The sequence below is a fragment of the Berghia stephanieae genome, chromosome 10 (assembly GCF_034508935.2).
Source record: "Berghia stephanieae isolate SIO BIC M18660-M18661 chromosome 10, UCSD_Bste_1.3, whole genome shotgun sequence".
Lineage (NCBI taxonomy): Eukaryota > Metazoa > Mollusca > Gastropoda > Nudibranchia > Aeolidiidae > Berghia > Berghia stephanieae.
Window position 1 is genome coordinate 25,244,405 of NC_088369.1, and position 22,500 is coordinate 25,266,904.

Here is a 22,500-nt window from a genome sequence, read left to right on the forward strand (position 1 = left end):
GTCACAAACGGCATAGTTTGTTGGACCAAAACAAAATCTAAGGCATTAGTTTGATGGGCTCCGGTGTTTGTAATGTTATGTTTAGTATGCGGAGCGTCAGTTATTTTTGTTTCGACATAGACACAAGTAAATCAATCATTATCCACTCCGGTGTCATCTGTTCTGTGTATGATGTTGATTCTGTCTTGATTTTATTCGAATTTTATTTCTAATTGGATTTGGATTTCTATAACACTAGAAAGTTACTCTATATTTATTTGATGAAGAATCTGCTTTGATTTATTTATCAAATATCTTAATTCTTTGTATTATAGGATGTTTATTCTAAGGTGTTGAGGATTGAGTGTTGTGTTTTGATTTCTCGTGCTCATGTCGTTGTTGTTATAATCATTTCTAATAAGGACGAAATAAAAAAAATTACCCTTTCATTTTAAAGTTCATTTAATTAATAAATACGTAATTATCTAACACTCATTTGCCCGACAAAATAATGGAATGTCATGAAAATGCTAACGAAAAACATAATCTTTCACGTTAAACCGTTTGTTTAGAATATGCACTTATTTGCAGGTCTGATAACCAAATTCCTTATGGACTCAGTGTTGTAATACAAATCTCAAAAAAAAAAAAACGCAAGATATTATCGATTACAACAAGGTTAAAACTAGACCCATAAGCGGGTTCGATATGTCAGAACTGCATATATGTACATGTTGGTCTGTTTCGTTTTAGTCAAAAGAACAAATAGGTAGCCTAGAATCCAAAGAACGAAAATAAGCCCCAATGAATTAGCACTGAATGACTTCAATGAAACGCAAGGACGAAATAATTTTGAAAACATAACAATAAGCCGTGAAATCATCAGAAATAACAAAATAATTTTAGGGCATGGTAGAAAAATAATTCTCTACCGTTTTTTAGAGGTTTAACGGCACTTGCAACAAACATGGTTTATGTAAGACCAAGAGCTAGTCTAGTGGTTTGAATTTCAAACTTGTTCCAAATACACTAGTCGAGTTTCCAGACTTGTGCTACAGTTCGGAACACGTTCGGAATTCTGTAAACAAAAATTAAAAGAGACCTGTGTTCTGAGCATTCAAAAAAAACAACAAAAAACAATTCCCGATACGGTTTATAGCGGATTAACAAATTTCATAACTTCGAAAGCACTAGTCTTTGACTTTTTAATGTCATTAACTCAAATATGTTCATTTTTTTTCATCAGAATCAAATATATGCCCTTGAAGATAACCAAGCTTCTTGTGTTTCGTAGGAAGTATTAACATAACATTTCCCACTTTTATAAATATTCTATACTTGAAATACTTCATTTTCATTCACCTTCGGTTCTTTGCTTTTTTCGGCCGTGATTTTCTTGCTTACCATTAAACGGATTTGTTTTCATAATTTCGTGGCATAAACTCTTTGGATTGGATTGTATTATAATGACAGTGAATGACACTCAATTCTCATTGGTCTGTTTTATCTGGCCCATTCAAACGTTGTATAAGCTCAACAAGGCGATTGGATTGTATACACTACGTTCAGGAAACTCATTGTCATTCTATCTAAACGTCTTTCACCTTAACCTGTTTCCAAACTTCATTATTTGACATCGCCCTCCACAACAGCACCAGCAACAGAAGATACAATAACATCAAAAGATACAACAAGAACGGCTTCTTCTACTACTACTACTACAACCAAAAAAACAACCCTGATATCAACATCTGTAGCATCTACAGCAACAACAACAGCAGCAGCGGCAACAACAACAACAATAACAAAAGTTAAAACTGAACCATTAGTGCAGCACGAACATCAACAACAACAATGACATTTTCCAGCATCCAATCAATCGAAAAACATTTCGATGACGTTATCTTGCCATCCTCCTCCCCGCGTCTCTCATCGTCCAGACCTCACTCCTCCTACATCACCCTTCCTCCTCTCCCTCCTCGCCGTCGCCCTCTCTCCAACAGCCGCTCCCTTCCTTCTCCTCCTCCTCCAACCCAGTTCCAATCGTCTCCCTTCTCTACCATAGAAATCACCAACACCACCGCGCAAAACGGAACCGGAAACGATCAAACCCAAACAAATATTTTGAGCACCGATTCATCATCGTTTCCATCTTTGAGAGCTAGGTCATCACCAAAACTGAACCTGAAATCCTACTCGTCTCAAACTAAAACTCAAACTTTTCGATCGTCCTCTCCTTCACTCTTCAACTCTTCTTCCTCCCACTCTTCCACTCTCTTGCCTCCTCAACATTCCTCCACCGTCTCCACATCCCAACCACCCCCCTTCGTCTATCCTCAAACTACCAATGCTCTCTCCTCTTCCACCTCTTCCTTGTTCCCTCCGTACATCCCCACAACAATAAGAGCTCCTCATGGACGTCACGTGGTCACACAAAGAACTCAAGAGAGTCGACATGTTTCGTTCATCGATGTAGAATACGAGGTAAAAGTCTTTCCAAAAACAAAACAAAAAACTTTAGATTTTCGTTTTCCTTGATTGCCTAATGTAAAATTTTTAATTCAGAAAAGTGAGTGGAGCAGGCACTTATGTTGGTAACAAGAAATGAAGTGAATAGAAAAGTGCCAGAAGACAATAGAGAATAACACTTTTTTCGCGGCGGTGATAATCGTGGATAGAGTCACGCTCTCACCGGCCAGGCGGAGTTGTCGTGCCAATAAGGTCGCAGGTTCAAACCCCATCACCGCCGCCAAAATTTTTTTATTCTCTATTGTCTTCTGGCACTTTTCTATTCACTTCATCTCCTAATGTAAAATACACTCTTTTAACATAAGATTTGACCACAGCAGAGCACATAGAGATCATTTTGATCCAATTGTGCACCTGCTAAATTTGATGTGAAATGACATATGATAATATTGGTACAGAAATGATTTTTAAAAAATCATCGATCACTGTTACAACCGAAAACGTCTTCAGAATATCTAGAACGTTCGATTCATCCTGACAAATTACCGAATTAAGGCGGTTGGTATCAAGCAGTATTAGTTCTACTACTACTACTACTACTACTACTACTACTACTACTACTACTACTACTACTACTACTACTACTACTACTACTACTACTACTACTACTACTACTACTACGACTACTACTACTACTACTACTACTACCACTACTACCGCTACTACAATACTACACTACTACTACTACTACTACTACTACTACTATACTACTACTACTACTACTACTACTACTACTATTATTATTATCATTATTATTATTATTATTATCATTATTATTATTATTATTATTATTATTATTATTATTATTATTATTATTATTATCATCATCATTATTATTATCATCTTCGAACCACTTGGAATGTAACTCGAATTTAACACTCCTTTTTTTTCTTTCTCTCTTCTTTCCACTCCCCAGAACCAACAACACCACAGTGAGTACAGAGATGACCTGTCCACTCACACCTCCACCATCCACTCCCCGGGTATACCTCACGGGTCTCAGTTCGCAACCTTTGACCTCATCACAAAATCCAGCGGCCCAGGGCCTAGAGTGGAGGCCCCACACCCTGAACAACTGAAAGTGGACGTATACAGCACTGGAGTTATAATGGAGGGCAAGGTGAGTCCACTTTGTAATATTATTTGAAAATAAAAAATAAAAATATAATTTTAATATATATATATATATATATATATATATATATATATATATATATATATATATATATATACACACATACATACATTTATATATATATATATATATATATATACACACATACATACATTTATATATATATATATATATATATATATATATATATATATATATATATATATATATATAGCGCAATATCCACTAAATGTGCTCAAAGTACTTTACATGGGGTCCCCCTAGCCTACAGAAACATTTAACATGAAAGACAAGACATTAGATGACGCCTGTTAGGCGATATGTATTACAATTTCTTCCGATAGATACCACGCTATTAACGGCCAGGTGCTCATTTTGCATCTGAGTACAGTGAGAGAATGTTAGTAAAGAGTCTTTCCAAGGACTCAATTTTTTGCCGCTCAGAACGGGACTCGAACCCTGGCTCCGGTCTGAATGCGAGTGACATACCACTAGACCACATAGCGCACAATAAATGTCTTCTCTATACCAGGACTGGCAGGGGCTTCTCTCCCCGCCAAAGCGAATCCCACGCCGCTTGAAGCTATAGACTATAAATTGTATGAAATACATGAATATACCTTACCACAACCTTAAAGAACTCTCAGCGCTAAGAGGCGCATAAGGCCTGGATATTTTTTCTTTCATTTCATCCAGTCCTTGGCTTCAGTCCTGACTGACGTGCTTTTATTTGCAGGTCTGATAACCCAATTCCTTATGGGCTTATTGTTGTAATGGAAATCTCCAAACATGACGCAAAATATTGTCCATAACAACGATATTAAACTAGACCCATAAGTGCGTTCGGATGTCAGAACTGCGCATATGTGCACGTCGGACCTGACCCTCTGTCAGGAGCGCCATCCAGTTCCATTCCTCCCCTTTTTCACCATCTTGCCTAATGTTGTTTTGTGCCTTCCTTTCCCTCTCTTTCAATTTCAATTGAGCTTTTATATAGTTCAATAGCCACTAAACGTGCTCAAAGCGCTTTACTTTACCTCTAAGTCCATTCTAGTGCCACTACAGAATTGTTCTATCCCCCTCTCCCCAAGATATACCCAATCTAGTCCCACCTTTTCCTTCTCAACACAACACTAACTTTCTCTGCCTATACCCAGTCTAAAATGCTCTCATTCCTTACACGCTGTTGCCATCTTTTTCTCAATGTATTTTTTTCAAGCATTTAATTTGAAAGGCATCCAGTTCCCTTTAACATTTTCCAAATTAAAAAAAAAACATATTACTACTAATTAACAAGGTACATTTCATGCTCGAAACGCCTCTTCAGCCAATATAAAAAACATCAAAAGCGGTAATATTTTACTTCAAATCCAGACAGACAGGAAAAAAGGTCTTTACAAACGTGTACTCATTTAAAGGTCTGATAAACCAAATTGTTATGGGCTCATTGTGGCAATGGAAATACTCTCAAACCAACGCAAAACATTGTCCATTAATTAAAACAATGTTAAACCAAGCCCATAATTATGTTCGGCTATCAGACCTAAAAGTACGTGCACGTTAGTATCGACAAGTCATGTCACATTTAAAAAAATTATAGATTGAGCTTGCTTAAAAAATGAGCTTTTATATAGCGCAATATCAACTAAACACGCTCAAAAGGTTTTACAAGGGGTCGCTGGCCAACATCAACATTAAACATTTAGGACGGGACATGACGCCTGTTAGGCGATATATTTTTTTTTCGAACAGAGACACCACTGTTAACGGCCAGGTACTCATTTTACACCTGAATACGGTGATAGAATGTTAGTAAAGAGCCAGGCTCGAACCCAGGACCTTCCGATCCGAAAGCGAATGTCATACCACAAGACCAGCGGCGTAGCCTGGTCATTTAGGAGCATGGGGCTGGATTTGAGATGGGTTGTCGCATATATATATAGAGAGAGAGAGAGATAGAGAGAGAGAGAGAGAGAGAGAGAGAGAGAGAGAGAGAGAGAGAGAGAGAGAGAGAGAGAGAGAGAGAATTTGATGCACTCAATTATTTTACCAAAATTTGTATGTTCTTTGTAACTTGTTCATCATGCCTGGCTAAAGATAAGCGATAGCCACTGTCAATCTGTGCACCGATGTGAAGAGTACCAACGGTTTTCAATCTAGTGGTGATATTTAAATGTAAGTTAGACTTCTGATGGTTCAATGCTCTCTGTGTTAAATTTTTCAAACAGGTAAATCCACTTCTTGTCCAAGACAATTCTGTATTGCTGTTATCGCCAAACAAAATACAATTAAAAGAAAATAAACTCTTATTTTCTATTCTCACCGATAGCCAAGGAAAACGACTATACCAATCTTTATCAAATAAAATGATCGATTCTGTTTCCCGTCTTTAATAGTGAGTACAAAATCGTTTGGTTGATGGGGACCGAGACTTTTAATCAAAAGTTTATTTTCCCTATTCAAAGAACTGGTATTGATAGCCAACAGGTAATCAACGTGATTCATCACACTTAATAGCAATTAATTAAAATTTTAAAAACAAACACTGCACACATCAGATTAACACTCTCAAGTTAAAAGGGACAATGGGGAATTCAATATTACATGCCTGACACGCCTCGAAGAGGGATGGGTAACAGGTACAACACGATTGCCATTAATTAGGTCATTGTATGTGGCTGCGAGTAAGAAAGCCACAATGACTCAGTTCAACGTCAAGATGCCTCTTGATGCCCACAGTCATAGCACACGGCAAACGTGAAATGCATCGCCTGGTTGTACCGTGGGAATATGGCTGGAAGCCTTCTCCACCTTTAAAGCCACACGCTGTACTGATTGGTCAGGGGCACGAGTACAACTCGAGCTGTAGTAAATTCAAAGCGGTGTGATTGGTTCAAGTTTTGAGGCTCTGTAAGGGTTTTTTAACACCAGGTCAACAATGAATTTCATTGTTTGTGAAACAGAAAAATTAAAAGTGTGACTTTTTATTGTTAAATTCTTACATACTTTCAAGACAATGACGACCTGTGGCTTAGCCTTAATAGCCTTTAAGGCCCTACGCCACTGCACAAGACCACAAAGCGGCACAAAAATCATGAATACATTATCTCCATTCAGATTCGTGGCGGTTTTGACCCTGACAAGTTTCTGGTGGAGTCTGTGTCTCCCAACGGCAGAGTCATCAAGATGACAGGAGACGGGAACTATGCAGCAGATTTCGGGGCTTCTGAGATCGGTATGTCCTTTGTTTGCGGTCGTGTCATCATCATCATCATCATCATCATCATCATCATCATCATCATCATCATCATCATCATCATCATCATCGTCATCATCATCATCATCATTCACCCTGGGTCAGGGATAGGCCACAGACAAACAGTTTCCATCCTTCTCTATCCTGAGCTAACCTTTTTTTTTATCTCGTTCCATGATCACTTCTCTGTATATCTCACCGTCTTAATAAGGTATTGTCCGAGAGGCAGTCCCAGTAGTCAGTTGGTAGAGCACGCTATTCCCACGCAAAGGGACCGAGATCGTCCCGAGTGAAGTTGAGATTTTTTTTCTGACAACCTCCCCCCCCCCCCCCCCCCCCCTTGTCCACATAGCAGTGTCGGAAAGCACTTTGAGATAGACTAGCGTCCTATACAAAGGGTTGCAAACAATTGCAATTGTCCGTGTCGTGCTAGGGTTACCGTGATAAACTCTGGCTCCACGGGCTCTGAATGACTACTATGTCCCTCAACGGTCGAGTCATTAAGATGACGAGAGATAGAACTAATATGCAGCAGATTTCGACGATTCTGAGATCTGTATGGTATGTCTTTTGTTTGTAGTTGTGTCGTAATAATTCCGCTTCCTGGCTAGGCTTATTGGCCTCCCATAGTGGGAAGGGAGGCACTTACCGTGTCTTCTATCCCTTTATATCAGTTTTCCAACTTGCTTTCTGTCTCTGTCTTGGAATAAGAATACTTGGTTTTGTCCTTTCCCTGGCGGGGTCTTTGGCTTGGAGGGAAACAGTCAAATGAATAGTTATAGTTATGAGAGATGATATTCTTTTCGTTGTAAATCATCCCTCTGTTATGTATTGTTATATTTTTGTTTTGATCGTATAATGTAAACATTTGAGCGTGTTCCTCTAAGTAGGATCATGTGCTAGTGTATGGATGAGACTTTTAGGTAATCTCAAACTTAAGTACATTTATGGTATGCTCTTGGAATCTACAATTTGTTCCTTATTTGTACCAATCCCCTTTGTCTTAATTTTCTTGGGTGCTTTTAATTGTAGTCTATAATTTTTAAACTTTAATAGCGGGTCTCAATTATTTATTCTTCAAACCATCTGCGGGGAAACTTGTTTACTTGCTTCATAGAAGTGTTGGATTTTTATGTGTTTGACAAAATGGGATTTATTTTAATCCAATCATATATGATACACCATATCAAAACAGTGTTTGTATGAATAACGATGATGATGATGAGCATCATCATCATTATCATCATCGTCATCATAATCATCATCATCATCATCATCATCATCATCATCATCATCATCATCATCATCATCATCATCATCATCATCGTCATTATTATTATTATTATTATTATTATTATTATTATTATTATTATTATTATTATTATTATTATTATTATTATTATTATTATTATTATTATTATTATTATCATTATTATAATCATTATCATTATCATTATTATTATATTATCATCTTCATCATCATCATCATTATCATCATCATCATCATAATCATCATTATCATTATTGCAGTTGTTATTTCATTGATTACTATTATCATTATCACCATTATCAACATTCACTATTTGTAACCCAGGTCGATGGAATGTTGCGATGAGCTATGACAACGAGCTGATGGAGAAGTGTCCTGTAGACGTCTGCGATCCTTCTCAGGTTATTGTCAGGGACTTGAAAGGTGGTCTGGCTGGCAAGAGTAATCAATTCCAAGGTAACTTTGGTTATTTACTATGTCATATTTATATATAGATAAATAGAACTTTTGGTCCCAAAGTATTGCCTTCGTAAACTCATAGCCTGACGGTGACCAGATAAAAAAATGCCTCATAATGCAAGTCCACAACTACAAAAGAAAACACATCTTGGGTTGTGTTCGACGTGCACTTATTTGCAGGTCTGATATCCCAATTCCGTATGGGTTCATTGTTGTAATGGAAATCTAAAAAAAATGACACAAAATATTGTTCCTTTGAAACAATATTAATCTAGGCCCATAAGGATGCCAGACCTGCATGTATGTACACGTTGGCCGTGTTTAATAGTTTAACCAGAGAACCTATAGATAGTATGCAGATGACGTCACTCAGGTCTTTGTTATTGTTTTTTGCCATCCGCGTTTATGAGTAATGCTCACTGAACTGTATTAACCTGACTATAAACGTTCATGAATACACACAGTTTTGTGTGTTGGTCCGTTACACTTCCGGATGGCAATGTTATGAGCTTCTTAGCCAAGCGCATACTATCTTTATAATCAGTTACAGACTCCTGGTTTAACCACGAGATCACCTTTTTCCCTATAGATAGTATGCAGATGACGTCACTCAGGCCTTTGTTATTGTTTTTGCCATCCGCGTTTGTGAGTTGTTCTCACTAAACTGTATTAACCAGACTATAAAAGTTCATGGTTACACAGAGTTTGTGTGTTGGTCCGTTATACTTCCGGATGGCAATGTTGTGAACTCCTTGGCCAAGCGCATTCTATCTATAGATAGTATGAAGTTGACGTCACTCAGGTCTTTGTTTTTTTGGGTTTTTTTGTCATCCGTGTTTATGAGTAATTCTCACTAAACTGTATTAACCAGACTATAGATAGAATGCGCTTGGCCAAGGAGTTCACAACATTGCCATCCGGAAGTAAAACGTTCTATCTATAAAAGTTCATGGTTACACACATAGTTTTGTGTGTTGGTCCGTTATACTTGTGGATGGCAATGGGTTGAGTTTCTTATCCAAGCGCACAGTATCTATAAACGTTCGCAATTCGATTCAGTAGTCTGGTGTGGCGCCGCTCGGCAACGGTGGCCATCTTGGTTCTAAACAAAGAAAATTATTACTTTTTATTCTTCAAGCTGGTTAGAACTTTTCATATGTCTTGTGACCAGAATGTCTAAAAGTCAAAACATGATCAAATGTATGTTTGTTTTTTCCTCTGGATACGCTTTTATGCTCGCCGGAGAAATATTTCATACGGCGTCCGCCATTGTTCCGATAGTTTAGAGCCAGTGTTACTAAGTTACCATGCGTCATTAGGAAGGAAGTGACGTTGCGACTATTGAATCCTATTGCACATAGTTTTGTGTGTTGGTACTTTATATCCGAGTAGTGGGTGTTGTGTGTAGTTTACCTAAACGCATTGTATGAATATAAAACATCTTGAGCCGCAATCGACGTTGTGAAAACGTTGAACTGTGGAAGTATAAATTAGAGTAAATACATCTATTTATGTGTTTGTGTATCTATCAACGTGTACATACATGCAGGTCTGACATCCTAACCCACTTATGGGCCTAGATTAGCAATGTTATAATGGACAATATATAATATTGCGTCATTTTTTTTTTTGAGATTTCCATTACAACAATGAGCCCATAAGGAAATGGGATATCGGACCTGCAAATAAGTGCACTTCGGTATCTATCCATTTCAGTGGATTGTACTCGTGCCGGGCCTGGAGACGTAGGTGTTGACATCAGCAATGGAGGCCGTTTCATCACATGTAACGTCAGCAAGACTGGAACCTCAGGCCTGTACAACGTCAGGTTTACACCCTATCATCACGGCCCTCACGAAATCAACGTCCATTTCAATAGAGCTGAGATAAGAGGTGAGTAGAAATTATCCTTTGAAGACGTTTATTTGGTAAGAAAAAGGCCCATCTCAGTCACAGATAATGCTTTAACTCTTTCCTTACCATCCATAGGAAAATCGTCACATTCGTTACGATGCGACCAACATTTTTCTCATTCTGATATCCTTTGTACATCACAAATTATAGAGAAAATAGTTTGTTATAGATTTCTAGCGATAAAAATTAAGACACTGGACAATATTGTGTATAGAATGTACTTGTTCCATTTATGTTTGAGTAGAAAAAAAATCTATGTTTGTTTTGGGTGGGTGTGAATTTTCAGGGAAAATTCTGAAAATGGCTGGTATCTTTGCATTTTGAGAGCTTTTTTTTCCATGAGAAAAGCCATATCTTCTTTATTTGGGATTAGTCTAATATACCAAAACATGGATTCTAACAGGGTTATCTTGTCACAAAGCCCCACCAACAAATTTATATTTTTGATCTACAATAATTTCATTTACCAAAATCAATCATAACAACGAGAAGACAAAAAAGAATATAATTCTCATATCAGTTTGTTTTTATCTATTATTGTATGCTTTAATAGGGCAGAGAATTCATGACGTCGCACCCTCTACTCGTCCGGTTTCAAACTCTTTAGAAGTGTATGTATCCAGTCCTTCGGAGGACTAATAATGAATAGGTTATATTATATTGAATCATAAAGTGACATAACTATTTTAGTAACAGGATGTATAGGCAATTTCTTAGAATGGGGGCGTAAAAGAGCGAGAATCGATGATGTTTAAGACGACCAGCATATATTTAGACTAGAAAATATTATGCATATACCCTAAAATCAGAATATCAATTACACAAGGTATATATCCAATCCTCTGAAAGAGTTATTTTACACTCCCAATGAAGTTGGAACCAGTTTCTTGACATCACACTATTATAATCGTTCCCTTTTTTTTGTTGTAAATGTTCTTTTCGATAGTATTATTATTGTCAACAATCAATTTTCAGATGCCGATTTCTACACCTTTGACCAAGAAGAGCGGCAAAGAAAAGCTGTATTCTACACAGAAATCACCCCTAAACAAGACTATGTGGAAGTTAAAGCTACTTGTAAGTTGTAGTAATTGCCAGGTACATTTTGTCCTTTGATATCATTTGTAAAACTCGATTCAGTGATCGACAGGTTTCAGGTCCATGAACTTTGAACCTGCCTATAACCAAATTTAAATGTATCCTGATGTTTGTCTTTTGTCAATATCTAAACTTTGAATCTATTTACTGAATATGAGATCAATAAAATCAGCCCTGCTGATCAGTTGTGCGGCTATGTGGTCTTGTGGTATGACACTCGCTTTCGGATCGGAAATCAAAAATTCCAAGCGGGTGGTTGGATGGGAGCATCACCCTTGAATCATATACTTATGGTGTTCGCATGGGTGTACGATCCGATAGTGATGTCGTTTCTTCTTCTCTTTACTAGCCTATCCTGCTTCTTTGGTTTGTCATTGTATTTTTGACAGGGGATTTTTTTTTCTGTAAATCTTCTGCCTGTTTGTTCTTGGTTATTTATAATTTAGCTTATGATATCTTTAGGTTATGATTTTGATTTAAATTTGTACTATTTTTGTTAGATTGCTCGTTTTTTTGTATCAGCGGTCTCTCGTATGTGACCCTACGCCTCGAAGCGATATTAAGTCGGGATTTGGAAAACGACGAAAACGGTTTTAAAGTGGAAATGGTCAAAATGATCAAATTTGAGTTTTTGGTCGTTTCAGAAACTACAAATATTTTCCCACATGAAAACATAATAATTCAACATAAACATTGACGAAACGTTAAATAAATTTCAAGTTAAAAAATACAACTACTAGTGAAACATTCAAAACGAGAGTTGACTTTCTCTCAGATAGCCACTCTTTCCAAGGCTTAGTAAGACTGAGTCTTTTCCTCAGCCCAATAGCGTGTAACATACCACGTGTCTTTATCTATCTCAGAGAAAGCATGACTGTTTCCACAATTTCATGGTTCAACCAATAATGAACTTTAAAAACTGTAAACAAGTCAAGGTTTCCCTGACAACCTTACAAATGAATGATTCTGATTGGTCAACGTCATCACATGCGCCTATCGGCCATTAAAATGCCCGGGCGATGGGTCATGACGTCAGCATGCGTGTGTTACAAATGTGTGTGTTTGTGCATTTTAATACACACCACGTGCTATTATTTCTTTGTCTAGCTGCATTGGTAAGGTGGGGCGATTACACACTCGGGGTAATTCCACACCCACATTCATTATATCTACTTCAAGCTTTTACAAGCCCATTGAAGGTAAGTGCAACACTCATTGATTTCAAATATTGCAAAATATTGTTAAATTTTCTTCATCTTTGAAGCACAAGCTAGAAATGCTTAATCATTCATCGGACATGCAAAATTTACCCCCAAACCTGTTCTAGATGCCTTAAGTAAAATGTTGTGCCTATTTTAGATTTATAAATGTCAGGGAAATTCCACACCCTACAGGTCTCGAATTTCTAGTGTGAAAATATTTAATCAAAATCCTATGTCAATGGTTTTATTTTACAAAGACAGGCTCCAGCTAAATTCCTCACCCTACAGGTTTCGAATTTCTAATGTCTTTTTTTATGTGAAAATATTTAATCAAAATCCTCTGTCAATGGTTTTATTTTACAAATAAAGACCTCAGCTATCATTTCAAGTAAATAGTTATATCCTTATCCAATTGTTTTTTTTTTTTTGTTCACTTTTGTTTTTCTTAGAAAATCACATCATCCAAAATTCTTTGAAGTGTGTAGCCTATTAATCATGTTTGAATAATAAGCCGCATTGTGGGCCTGTATTATGTTACTTATGTCTGCCCATGCTTTAGAGCTGGATCTAGAAGGGATTTATGTTCCCGTTTTTCTCCTTTTTCTATAGAGATTGGCTAATCATGGTGATGAATTACAAGAAAATACGGTGTCGTATGACCATGCAGATATGATGAAAGCGGTCGATTTCGTTACATCTGGAGGGATGGGCTGCAAATGTGCTACCAAATTATACAACCTAAACTGGCGAACAGTTCGTGATTCAGCAGAATGGGAGAAGATATTTACTGCTTACTCAAATCGCGAGACAGCACCTGGGATCGATCTCCTTCCCTTTGATTGTGAATCGAGTATTCTGCCAACTGAGCTATCGGGACCCCATCCCCAGGCCTAGTGGTCTCATGTCACAGTCTACAAAGATTGTTGTTGTGTTCATTTCAGACATTAATTATTGTTCCTGATTTTTTTCATTCTCGTTTTTGCATGCTTGTCATGATGGGTGTGGAATAACCCCAAAATGTTGAAACCCGAGTAAAGGGAACTGTGGAATTTATGAATGTTGTTTCTTTTTTAAATGTTATTTGTACAGAATCCAAGTGTGAATGGCTGTGGGATATTTGTATCCTGTTTGTGTGATCACCTCATCAATAGAAACTTTATGACAATAAATTGAAAAAGTTGTGTGTGGAATTTGCCCACCGAGCTAAAAAATGAAAAAAAGTTAATTGTATGGATAAACAGACAGAGAGACAGACCTGTTAATGGATAAATAGATAGGTAGATAAGTAGATAGATAGATAAATAGATAGGTAGGTAGATAAATAGGTAGGTAGATAGATAGATAGATAGATAGATAGATAGATAGATAGATAGATAGATAGATAGATAGATAGATAGATAGATAGATAGATAGATAGATAGATAGAGGGGAGTCTTTTTAGACATCAACAATGTGGGTGAACGTTGAGAAAAACTTGAGAGATTCAATAACATAATATTTCCATGTAAGTCATTACACAATAAGCCCCACCCCTCCTCCTCAAGCTGTAATCTGACTCAAAATTGAAACAATGCAATGAATAATTTGACTAGCCCATTTCTTTGATTGCAATCTCATTGGTCAATATGTTTCCAGTTGATTGACTATGACTTACTTTGAAACAAAATGCTTTTTTAAACTATCCCTACAATTCTTTGCTCCGCCTCCATCCCTTTCTTCATGCCTACCTCACTCTATCCGTCTCCCTTTTGTTTCTTTCACACATACAAACCAACACACACACACACACACCACACACACACAACATATATATATTATATATATATATATAATATATATATATATATATATATATATTATATATACACTTATACAGGCTTCAATCTTTACTATATTATTTCCCTCCCGCTCTCTTAATGCACAAGCAGTCTCTCTCCCCTCCCCTTCTCGCTTCTCTTTTTCATTCTCTCTCTCTCTCTCTCTCTCTCTCTCTCTCTCTCTCTCTCACACACACACACACACACACACACACGTATGTGTTTTACTCTCTCATTCTTTCTCTTCCTCTCTCATCCTATTTCGTGATATATCTTTCCCTGCCCACCCGGCTTCACGTAGTTTCAAACTGTACTTTGAAATTATAAACCCTTATTTAATTTTTGACATTTTGAAATCGTATTTCTTCTATTATATGAGACAGAATGCCACATAAATAATTCTCATCTCATTGATTTTTTTATTTAAATATCAAAAATTCTTCAAAAAGTGAGCAATGTCATAAAATTGTCGCATATTTTCTTTTTGGATGTTTTATTTATTTTAAGGACATCTTACATAATAATAAATAACTACAAAAGTAATAATTGGATCGGTTCAAAAATGTGCATGTACATTATTAAATGTATATTTAAGCTCATGCCAAATTTAACTATTCTCGTCAAATTTTCGATGCTTGTATCTAATGAATTATCATTGCCCATTTGTTTGACTGTGCGTGAAAACGGTGCCTCACATCAAAGTCGATTTTCTTAAAACTTGGTTTTTACACTCTCCCAACTTCAAACGGTCATATCTCGGCAATGAATAATCAGAATAGTACAAAATTGGTATCAAATTTTAAAGCATAAAATAAGCTATGATTGGGTACCAAAATCCCAAAATTGAAAAAAACGACTTAATACCGTTTCGAGGCGGAGGGTCACATATAACCTCAATTGTGTTGGAAGAGACCTAAAGCAACAAACAAACAAACAAACAAACAATGGAGAATAACAATTTCGCGGCGATAGGGGCTCGAACACGCGACCTTACTGATACGACTACTCCTCCTGGCCATTACTCCGCAGTTGAATGGCGTCGACTGCATAGCGTCCCTCTCACGGCCAGGCAGAGTTGTATCAGTATGGTCGCGGGTTCGAGCCATCACCGCCACAAAATTTTTAATCTCTGTTTCTTCTGGCATTTTTCTACTGTCGAACCAAATGTATCCTGCTGGGTGTCATTTGTCAATATCTAAACTCGAATCTATGTAGGCTGAATATGAGATCGATAACTTTTTAAAAATCAGCCATGCTGATCAGTTTTAAAGGTCGGTAGCACCTTTAGGTGTTGACGTTTGGGATTGTTCCCCATCGCCCTCCTCTTTCCGTTTTGTTTCGTGTTCTGGATAATAGAGGGTATGTTCCATGGTTTTTCATCAGGTGTCTTCGATATAATTTCTGTAAACGCCCTGTTCATGCAAAGTTCAATTTGAATTTTTGTTGTTATTTATTTATGTGTCTGTCATAATTATTATTATTTTGTTTTTGTTTTGAGATCATGGATACATACAAGATCTGAGTTCTTTTGACTATCCGATCGTCTTCTTGTATGTGACAGCAATATCATGACCTCAATGTGTAGTAAGCGCCATTATCCAAATTAAAAAAAAATATTAATTAAAATTTTTTTTTTTTTAAATTGAGCTTTATATAGCGCAATATCCACTAAATGTGCTCAAAACGGTTTACAAGGGGTCCCTGGCCAACAGCAACATTTAACATGTAGGACAGACGATATTAGGCGATATTACAATTTTTCGGACAAAGACAACACTGTTAACGGCCAGGTACTCATTTTACACCTGAGTATGGTGAGAGAATGTGAGTAAAGAGCCTTTTCCAAGGACTCAACTATGCGCCGAGCGCGAGGCTCGAACCCAGGACCTTCCGATCCGAAAGCGAGTGTCATACCACTAGACAACATAGCGCACATTTCGCCTTTTAATTTCTCAAGATCCAATCAGTAACAATTCAATTAATTGTATTATTTCCTTAGGTGACTGGGAAATAGATTACATTACAGGAGGACCGTTCATCTGTCACGTGAGCGATGCCATGGAGATACCAGTCTACAGGATGCAAGACGGTACTGTTTGCGGACGCCCTGAGCTCATTGGTAGGTACCTGTTTAAGAGAAGGGTTAAAAATTGCATCATAGAGATATCAGTAAATAAATACTATAAAAAGGCATTTAAAGTACATTTTTATTTAGGCCTTTTTGGCCCGTAACTTTCATATTTACTGAACAAATTATCTATCACCATTATCATAACGTCTTTTCAACATGCTGTTTTTCAGTTGATTGCACTAGAGTCGGCGGGGGTCGCGTTGAAGCTGAAGTAACTTATAACGGCCTGAGGTATCCGTGCAAGGTTCGAGAAGAGAGGGACAGGCCCCATGTTTACAGGATCAGGTTCAGACCCCGGGGCCCTGGAGTGTACAGAGTGTGGATTAATGTGGATGGAATGCCTATCAAAGGTTTGTGTGTTATCTATTTTGTTAGAATATGCTCTATTTCTTCTCTAATTTTTATCTTTCACATTAAAAAAGGAAGGGGGGGGGGGGAGAAGTGGCCGAGTGGTAAAGGCATTGCACTGTGACCCGGAAAGTCCCGGATTCGAGCCCCGCTTCAGCACTTCCGTTTTTTTCCCTTGGGCAAGATTATTAACCCCCAATTTGCTCACTTGGACAACATGGGTGATTCCTGTTTACATTAGACGTCTTGTTTGATGATAATTACTATGTTCCTTCGTGGAATGCCAAGGTGACGATATCTTATGGTGTCGTGGCTGAAGGGCATCATTTTTTTATACTAAAAAAAAGAGAGATTTTAAAAGTTTCCATTTATTTGCATGTTTGGCATTGTTTCTTTTTATTTTACAACTTCTCAATTACTCCCCCTATTATTGTGCGGCTATGTTGTCGAGCTGTATGGGACTGGCCTTTGGATTGGAAGGTCCTAGATTCGAGTCCTGCTTTGAGCGGCGCATAGTTGAAACCTTGGAAAAGGCTCTTTATTCACATTTTCTCACTGTTCTCAGTTGTAAAACGAGTACCCGACCGTTAACAACGTTGTCGCTATCCGAAAAAAATGTAGTATCAGCTCACAGGCGTCATGTCTCGACCTACATGTTTAGTATTGCTGTTGGCTAGGAACCTCTTGTAAAGTGTTTAGATCATGTTTAGTGAATATTGAGCTATGTAAATGCTCTCTTTAAACTAAAACAAAACAAAGAGGTTATCTTCAATATGTGCTCATAGGTACCAACAAAACAGAAAAAAATATTTATACAAATGGGTTTAAAACCTTGAGCTTATATTATAGAAGAGAATGTCCTCTAAATGTGCACAAGCTGATTTACAAGGGGTTCCAAGCCACGAGTAAGACTTAACTTGAGCATTTAACTTCATCATTTATATAGCGCAATATCCACTAAACGTGCTCAGAGGGCTTTACAAGAACGACTCTTGCCAACAACAACAACGTTTAGAATTTAGGACGAGCCATTACACGATTAGACGATACTGCATTTTTTTTTCGAACATATATGACCTTGTTGATGGCCAGGTACTCATTTAACACCTGAGTATGCTGAGAGAATGTGATTACAGGGCCTTTAATATCTCTAATCTCTCTCTCTCTCTCTCTCTCTCTCTCTCTCTCTCTCTCTCTCTCTCTCTCTCTCTCTCTCTCTCTCTCTGATTTGTCATTTTGATATAGCCCAAAGTATTGCGCCGCGAAACTTCAGAAAATAATCAAGCACCGCTGTAGATGCAGAAATATAAATATCCTTAAAACTAACAAATTAAGACATTACATTTCAAACAAATTAATGTCAAACTTGTTTTCACCCTTTGCAAGGCTCGCCATTTATCCAGGAGATTGCAGAGCTGGAGTCTCCGTCGGCATATGGAGATGGGTTGTACAGAGGGGTCTTGGGACAGCCCAGTACATTTACCATCAATCCTAGAGGTCATCCTGGAGACGTAGCTGTCGCCATTGACGGTAAGTGACTTATCAAACAGACAAGGGAGTCTTGGGACAGCCCAGTACATTTACCATTAATCCTAGAGGTCACCCTGGAGACGTAGCTGTCGCCATTGACGGTAAGTGACTTATCAAACAGACAGGGGAGTCTTGGGACAGCCCAGTACATTTACCATCAATCCTAGAGGTCACCCTGGAGACGTAGCTGTCGCCATTGACGGTAAGTGACTTATCAAACAGACAGGGGAGTCTTGGGACAGCCCAGTACATTTACCATCAATCCTAGAGGTCACCCTGGAGACGTAGCTGTCGCCATTGACGGTAAGTGACTTATCAACAGACAGGGGAGTCTTGGGACAGCCCAGTACATTTACCATCAATCCTAGAGGTCACCCTGGAGACGTAGCTGTCGCCATTGACGGTAAGTGACTTATCAAACAGACAGGGGAGTCTTGGGACAGCCCAGTACATTTACCATCAATCCTAGAGGTCACCCTGGAGACGTAGCTGTCGCCATTGACGGTAAGTGACTTATCAAACAGACAGGGGAGTCTTGGGACAGCCCAGTACATTTACCATCAATCCTAGAGGTCACCCTGGAGACGTAGCTGTCGCCATTGACGGTAAGTGACTTATCAAACAGACAGGGGAGTCTTGGGACAGCCCAGTACATTTACCATCAATCCTAGAGGTCACCCTGGAGACGTAGCTGTCGCCATTGACGGTAAGTGACTTATCAAACAGACAGGGGAGTCTTGGGACAGCCCAGTACATTTACCATCAATCCTAGAGGTCACCCTGGAGACGTAGCTGTCGCCATTGACGGTAAGTGACTTATCAAACAGACAGGGGAGTCTTATGACAGCCCAGTACATTTATTTAACAATCCTAGAGTTCACCTTTGATACGTAGCTAACGCCATTGATGGTAAGTGACCTATCAAACTGACATGCCTAGTATTTCGACAAATTCTTAGAATTACGACTTTTTGGCTCCATCTACAGGTCTCTTTGACTCAATAAATCTTGTTGAGAAGGAAAGTTTAGCTTCTAAGAACCTATATTCAGGACTTTGAAGCATTTTTGGACCATGCTGAGAGAAATGTGTTTATTTCTAAAGCTATTTAAAGTGAATATTTCTTTCTTTTTTTTCCCATTAGAAACTACGAATTTTTGAAATTTCAAGTAGGAAGCTCTGCAAATGTGACCCACTGTGTGAAAACGGTATTATTCCGGGGTGGTTTATTGATAAAACTAAATCACCTTGTGGAAGAGAACATAAACAACCCCATCGGACAGTCGTTGAACTGTAACCAACGGCAGTTAGTGCTAAACTTACAAAATACACGGTTTTACCTTGGTATGAGTTTAAAGTAGAATGTTAATAATCCTGGGGAAGGAGATGATGATGATGAGGATGAGGATGATGATGATGATGATGATGATGATGATGATGATGATGATGATGATGATGATGATGATGATGATGATGATGATGATGATGACGATGACGATGACGATGATGATGAGGATGATGATGATGATAATGATGATGACGTCAACGTCGACGATGATGATAATGATGTATTCTATTGTTCCCAGGCCCCAGCAAACCAGAACACTCCAAGCTGGAGATTCAACCAGACCAAACCATTCTGGCCACATACTACCCAATGGAGAGAGGGCTGTACAAAGTCATTGTTACCATGGATGGTAAACCCATGAAAGGTGGGTAGTGTGTACGTACCTCAATGGGGTTTTTGTTGGGTATGCTCTCTCTCTCTCTCTCTCTCTCACTCTCTCTCTCCCTCTCTCTCTCTCTCGCTCTCTCTCTCGCTCTCTCTCTCTCTCACTCTCTCTCCCTCTCTCTCACTCCCTCTCTCTCTCTCTCTCACTCTCTCTCGTTCTCTCTCTCTGTCTCTCTCTCTCTCCCTCTCTCTCTCTCTCACTCTCTTTCTCTCCCTCTCTCTCTCTATCCCACTATCTCTTGCTCTCTCCCACTCTTCCCCTTCTCTCTCTCTCTCTCTCCCTCTATCTATCTATCTTTTTATCTATCTATCTATCTATCTATCTATCTATCTATCTATCTATCTATCTATCTATCTATCTATCTATCTATTTATATAATAATAATAATAATAATAATAATAATGCTGAAAACTTATATAGCGCTATAACTCCGAGACACCAGACTCTAAGCGCTTAAATTACAAATTACTTTGGCTGAAACATACTCATTCACACACACAAGCACACACACACACACACACACACACACACACACACAACACAACACACAACACAAACCAAACCTATCTTGCTTCTCATACCATCTACTAAAATCGAAACAAATATGTTTTAAGCGAACGTTTAAAAATAGACAAAGATTCTTTTTCACGAATGCTCTGCGGTAAGGCGTTCCAAATAGAGGGTCCGAAATGAGAAAAGGATCTCATTCCAGCATTTTTCCGAATTCGAGGGACAACTAGTTTTGTGGAATCACTGGCCGAACGTAAGGGGCGGGGTTTTGAATATCTTTCAATTAGTTTTGAAAGGTAGGAAGGGGCAGTACCTTCAAGACAACGATACACTAAAACACAAGCTTTGAATTTAATTCTTTTCTCAACAGGCAGCCAATGCAGGTCATGAAGTAGAGGTCCGGCAGAGTCGCACCTACGCTTCATAAATAATAGTCTGGCAGCGCTGTTTTGGACAATCTGAAGACGTTTCAGATTGTATTGCGAAACGCCAAACAACAGAGCATTACAATAATCCAATTTCGATAGTACGAGGGACACAACCAGGTGCTTGGTCACATCCTCAGATATGAACCGTCTAATGGAAGCAATCTTTTTTAGTTGGAAAAAGAGAGATCTAACCAAATTATTAACCTGATGCTCCATCGACAGTCCAGAGTCTAAGAATGTGCCAAGGTTTTTCACTTTGTCAACAATTTGAATAGAGGCATCCCCCAACTTCAAATCTGTTTCACTTTTCCACTTCCTGTTCCCCACATACAGCACCTCCGTCTTATCATCATTCAGTTTCAGTCTGTTCTCATTCATCCATTTCTTAACACTTTGGATACAATTTTTACTATTGGCTGATACTTCTTGTAAATTTCTCATATTGGAGACGCAGTACAATTGCGTATCATCAGCGTATTGATGGTAAGACAGACCAAAACTTCTGATGATTTTAGACAGAGGGCCAACGTACAAAACAAAAAGAACGGGTCCAAGTACTGAACCCTGGGGAACCCCACAATCAAGAAAGATTTCCTCCGATCTATATTCATCCACCGTAATAATCTGTTTACGATTAAACAAATATGACCTAAACCAATCAAGCGCTGCACCAGACACGCCATAAGTAATTTCAAGACGTATATATCTACCTATCTCTCTCTCTCTCTCTTTCTCTCTCTCTCTCTCTCTCTCTCTCTCTCTCACACACACACACACTCTCTCTCCCTCTCTCTCTCTATTCCACTCTCTCTCTCTCTCTCTCTCTCTCTCTCTCTCTCTCTCTCTCTCTCTCTCTCTCTCTCTCTACTTATCTATCTATTTATCTATCTATCTATCCATTCCATCCATCATCCATCTATCCTATCTATCTATCTATCTATCTATCTATCTATCTATCTATCTATCTATCTATCTATCTATCTATCTATCTATCTATCTATCTATCTATCTATCTATCTATCTATCTATCTATCTATCTATCTATCTATCTATTTATCTACCTATCTCTCTCTCTCTCTCTCTCTTCTCTCTCTCTCTCTCATCAAGTTTCGTCCTACATGTTAAGTGTTGCTGTTGGCTAGGGATCCCTTGTAAAGCTCTTTG

The 22,500-nt window shown here is 38.2% G+C and overlaps 1 protein-coding gene across 4 annotated transcripts in view; it reads left to right on the forward strand.

Moving 5' to 3' along the window:
- LOC144980874 (filamin-B-like) overlaps positions 1–22,500 on the forward strand; it is a 94,096-nt gene that overhangs the window by 43,295 nt on the left and 28,301 nt on the right. For all 4 annotated transcript variants that reach the window (XM_078928760.1, XM_078928757.1, XM_078928761.1 and 1 more), the window contains exons 12-20: positions 3,425–3,628; positions 6,761–6,878; positions 8,494–8,625; positions 10,345–10,521; positions 11,518–11,619; positions 16,659–16,778; positions 16,961–17,140; positions 18,525–18,668; positions 20,252–20,377. In XM_078928760.1, the coding sequence (XP_078784886.1) occupies positions 3,425–3,628; positions 6,761–6,878; positions 8,494–8,625; positions 10,345–10,521; positions 11,518–11,619; positions 16,659–16,778; positions 16,961–17,140; positions 18,525–18,668; positions 20,252–20,377 (1,303 nt within the window). The remainder of the gene's footprint in view (positions 1–3,424; positions 3,629–6,760; positions 6,879–8,493; positions 8,626–10,344; positions 10,522–11,517; positions 11,620–16,658; positions 16,779–16,960; positions 17,141–18,524; positions 18,669–20,251; positions 20,378–22,500) is intronic.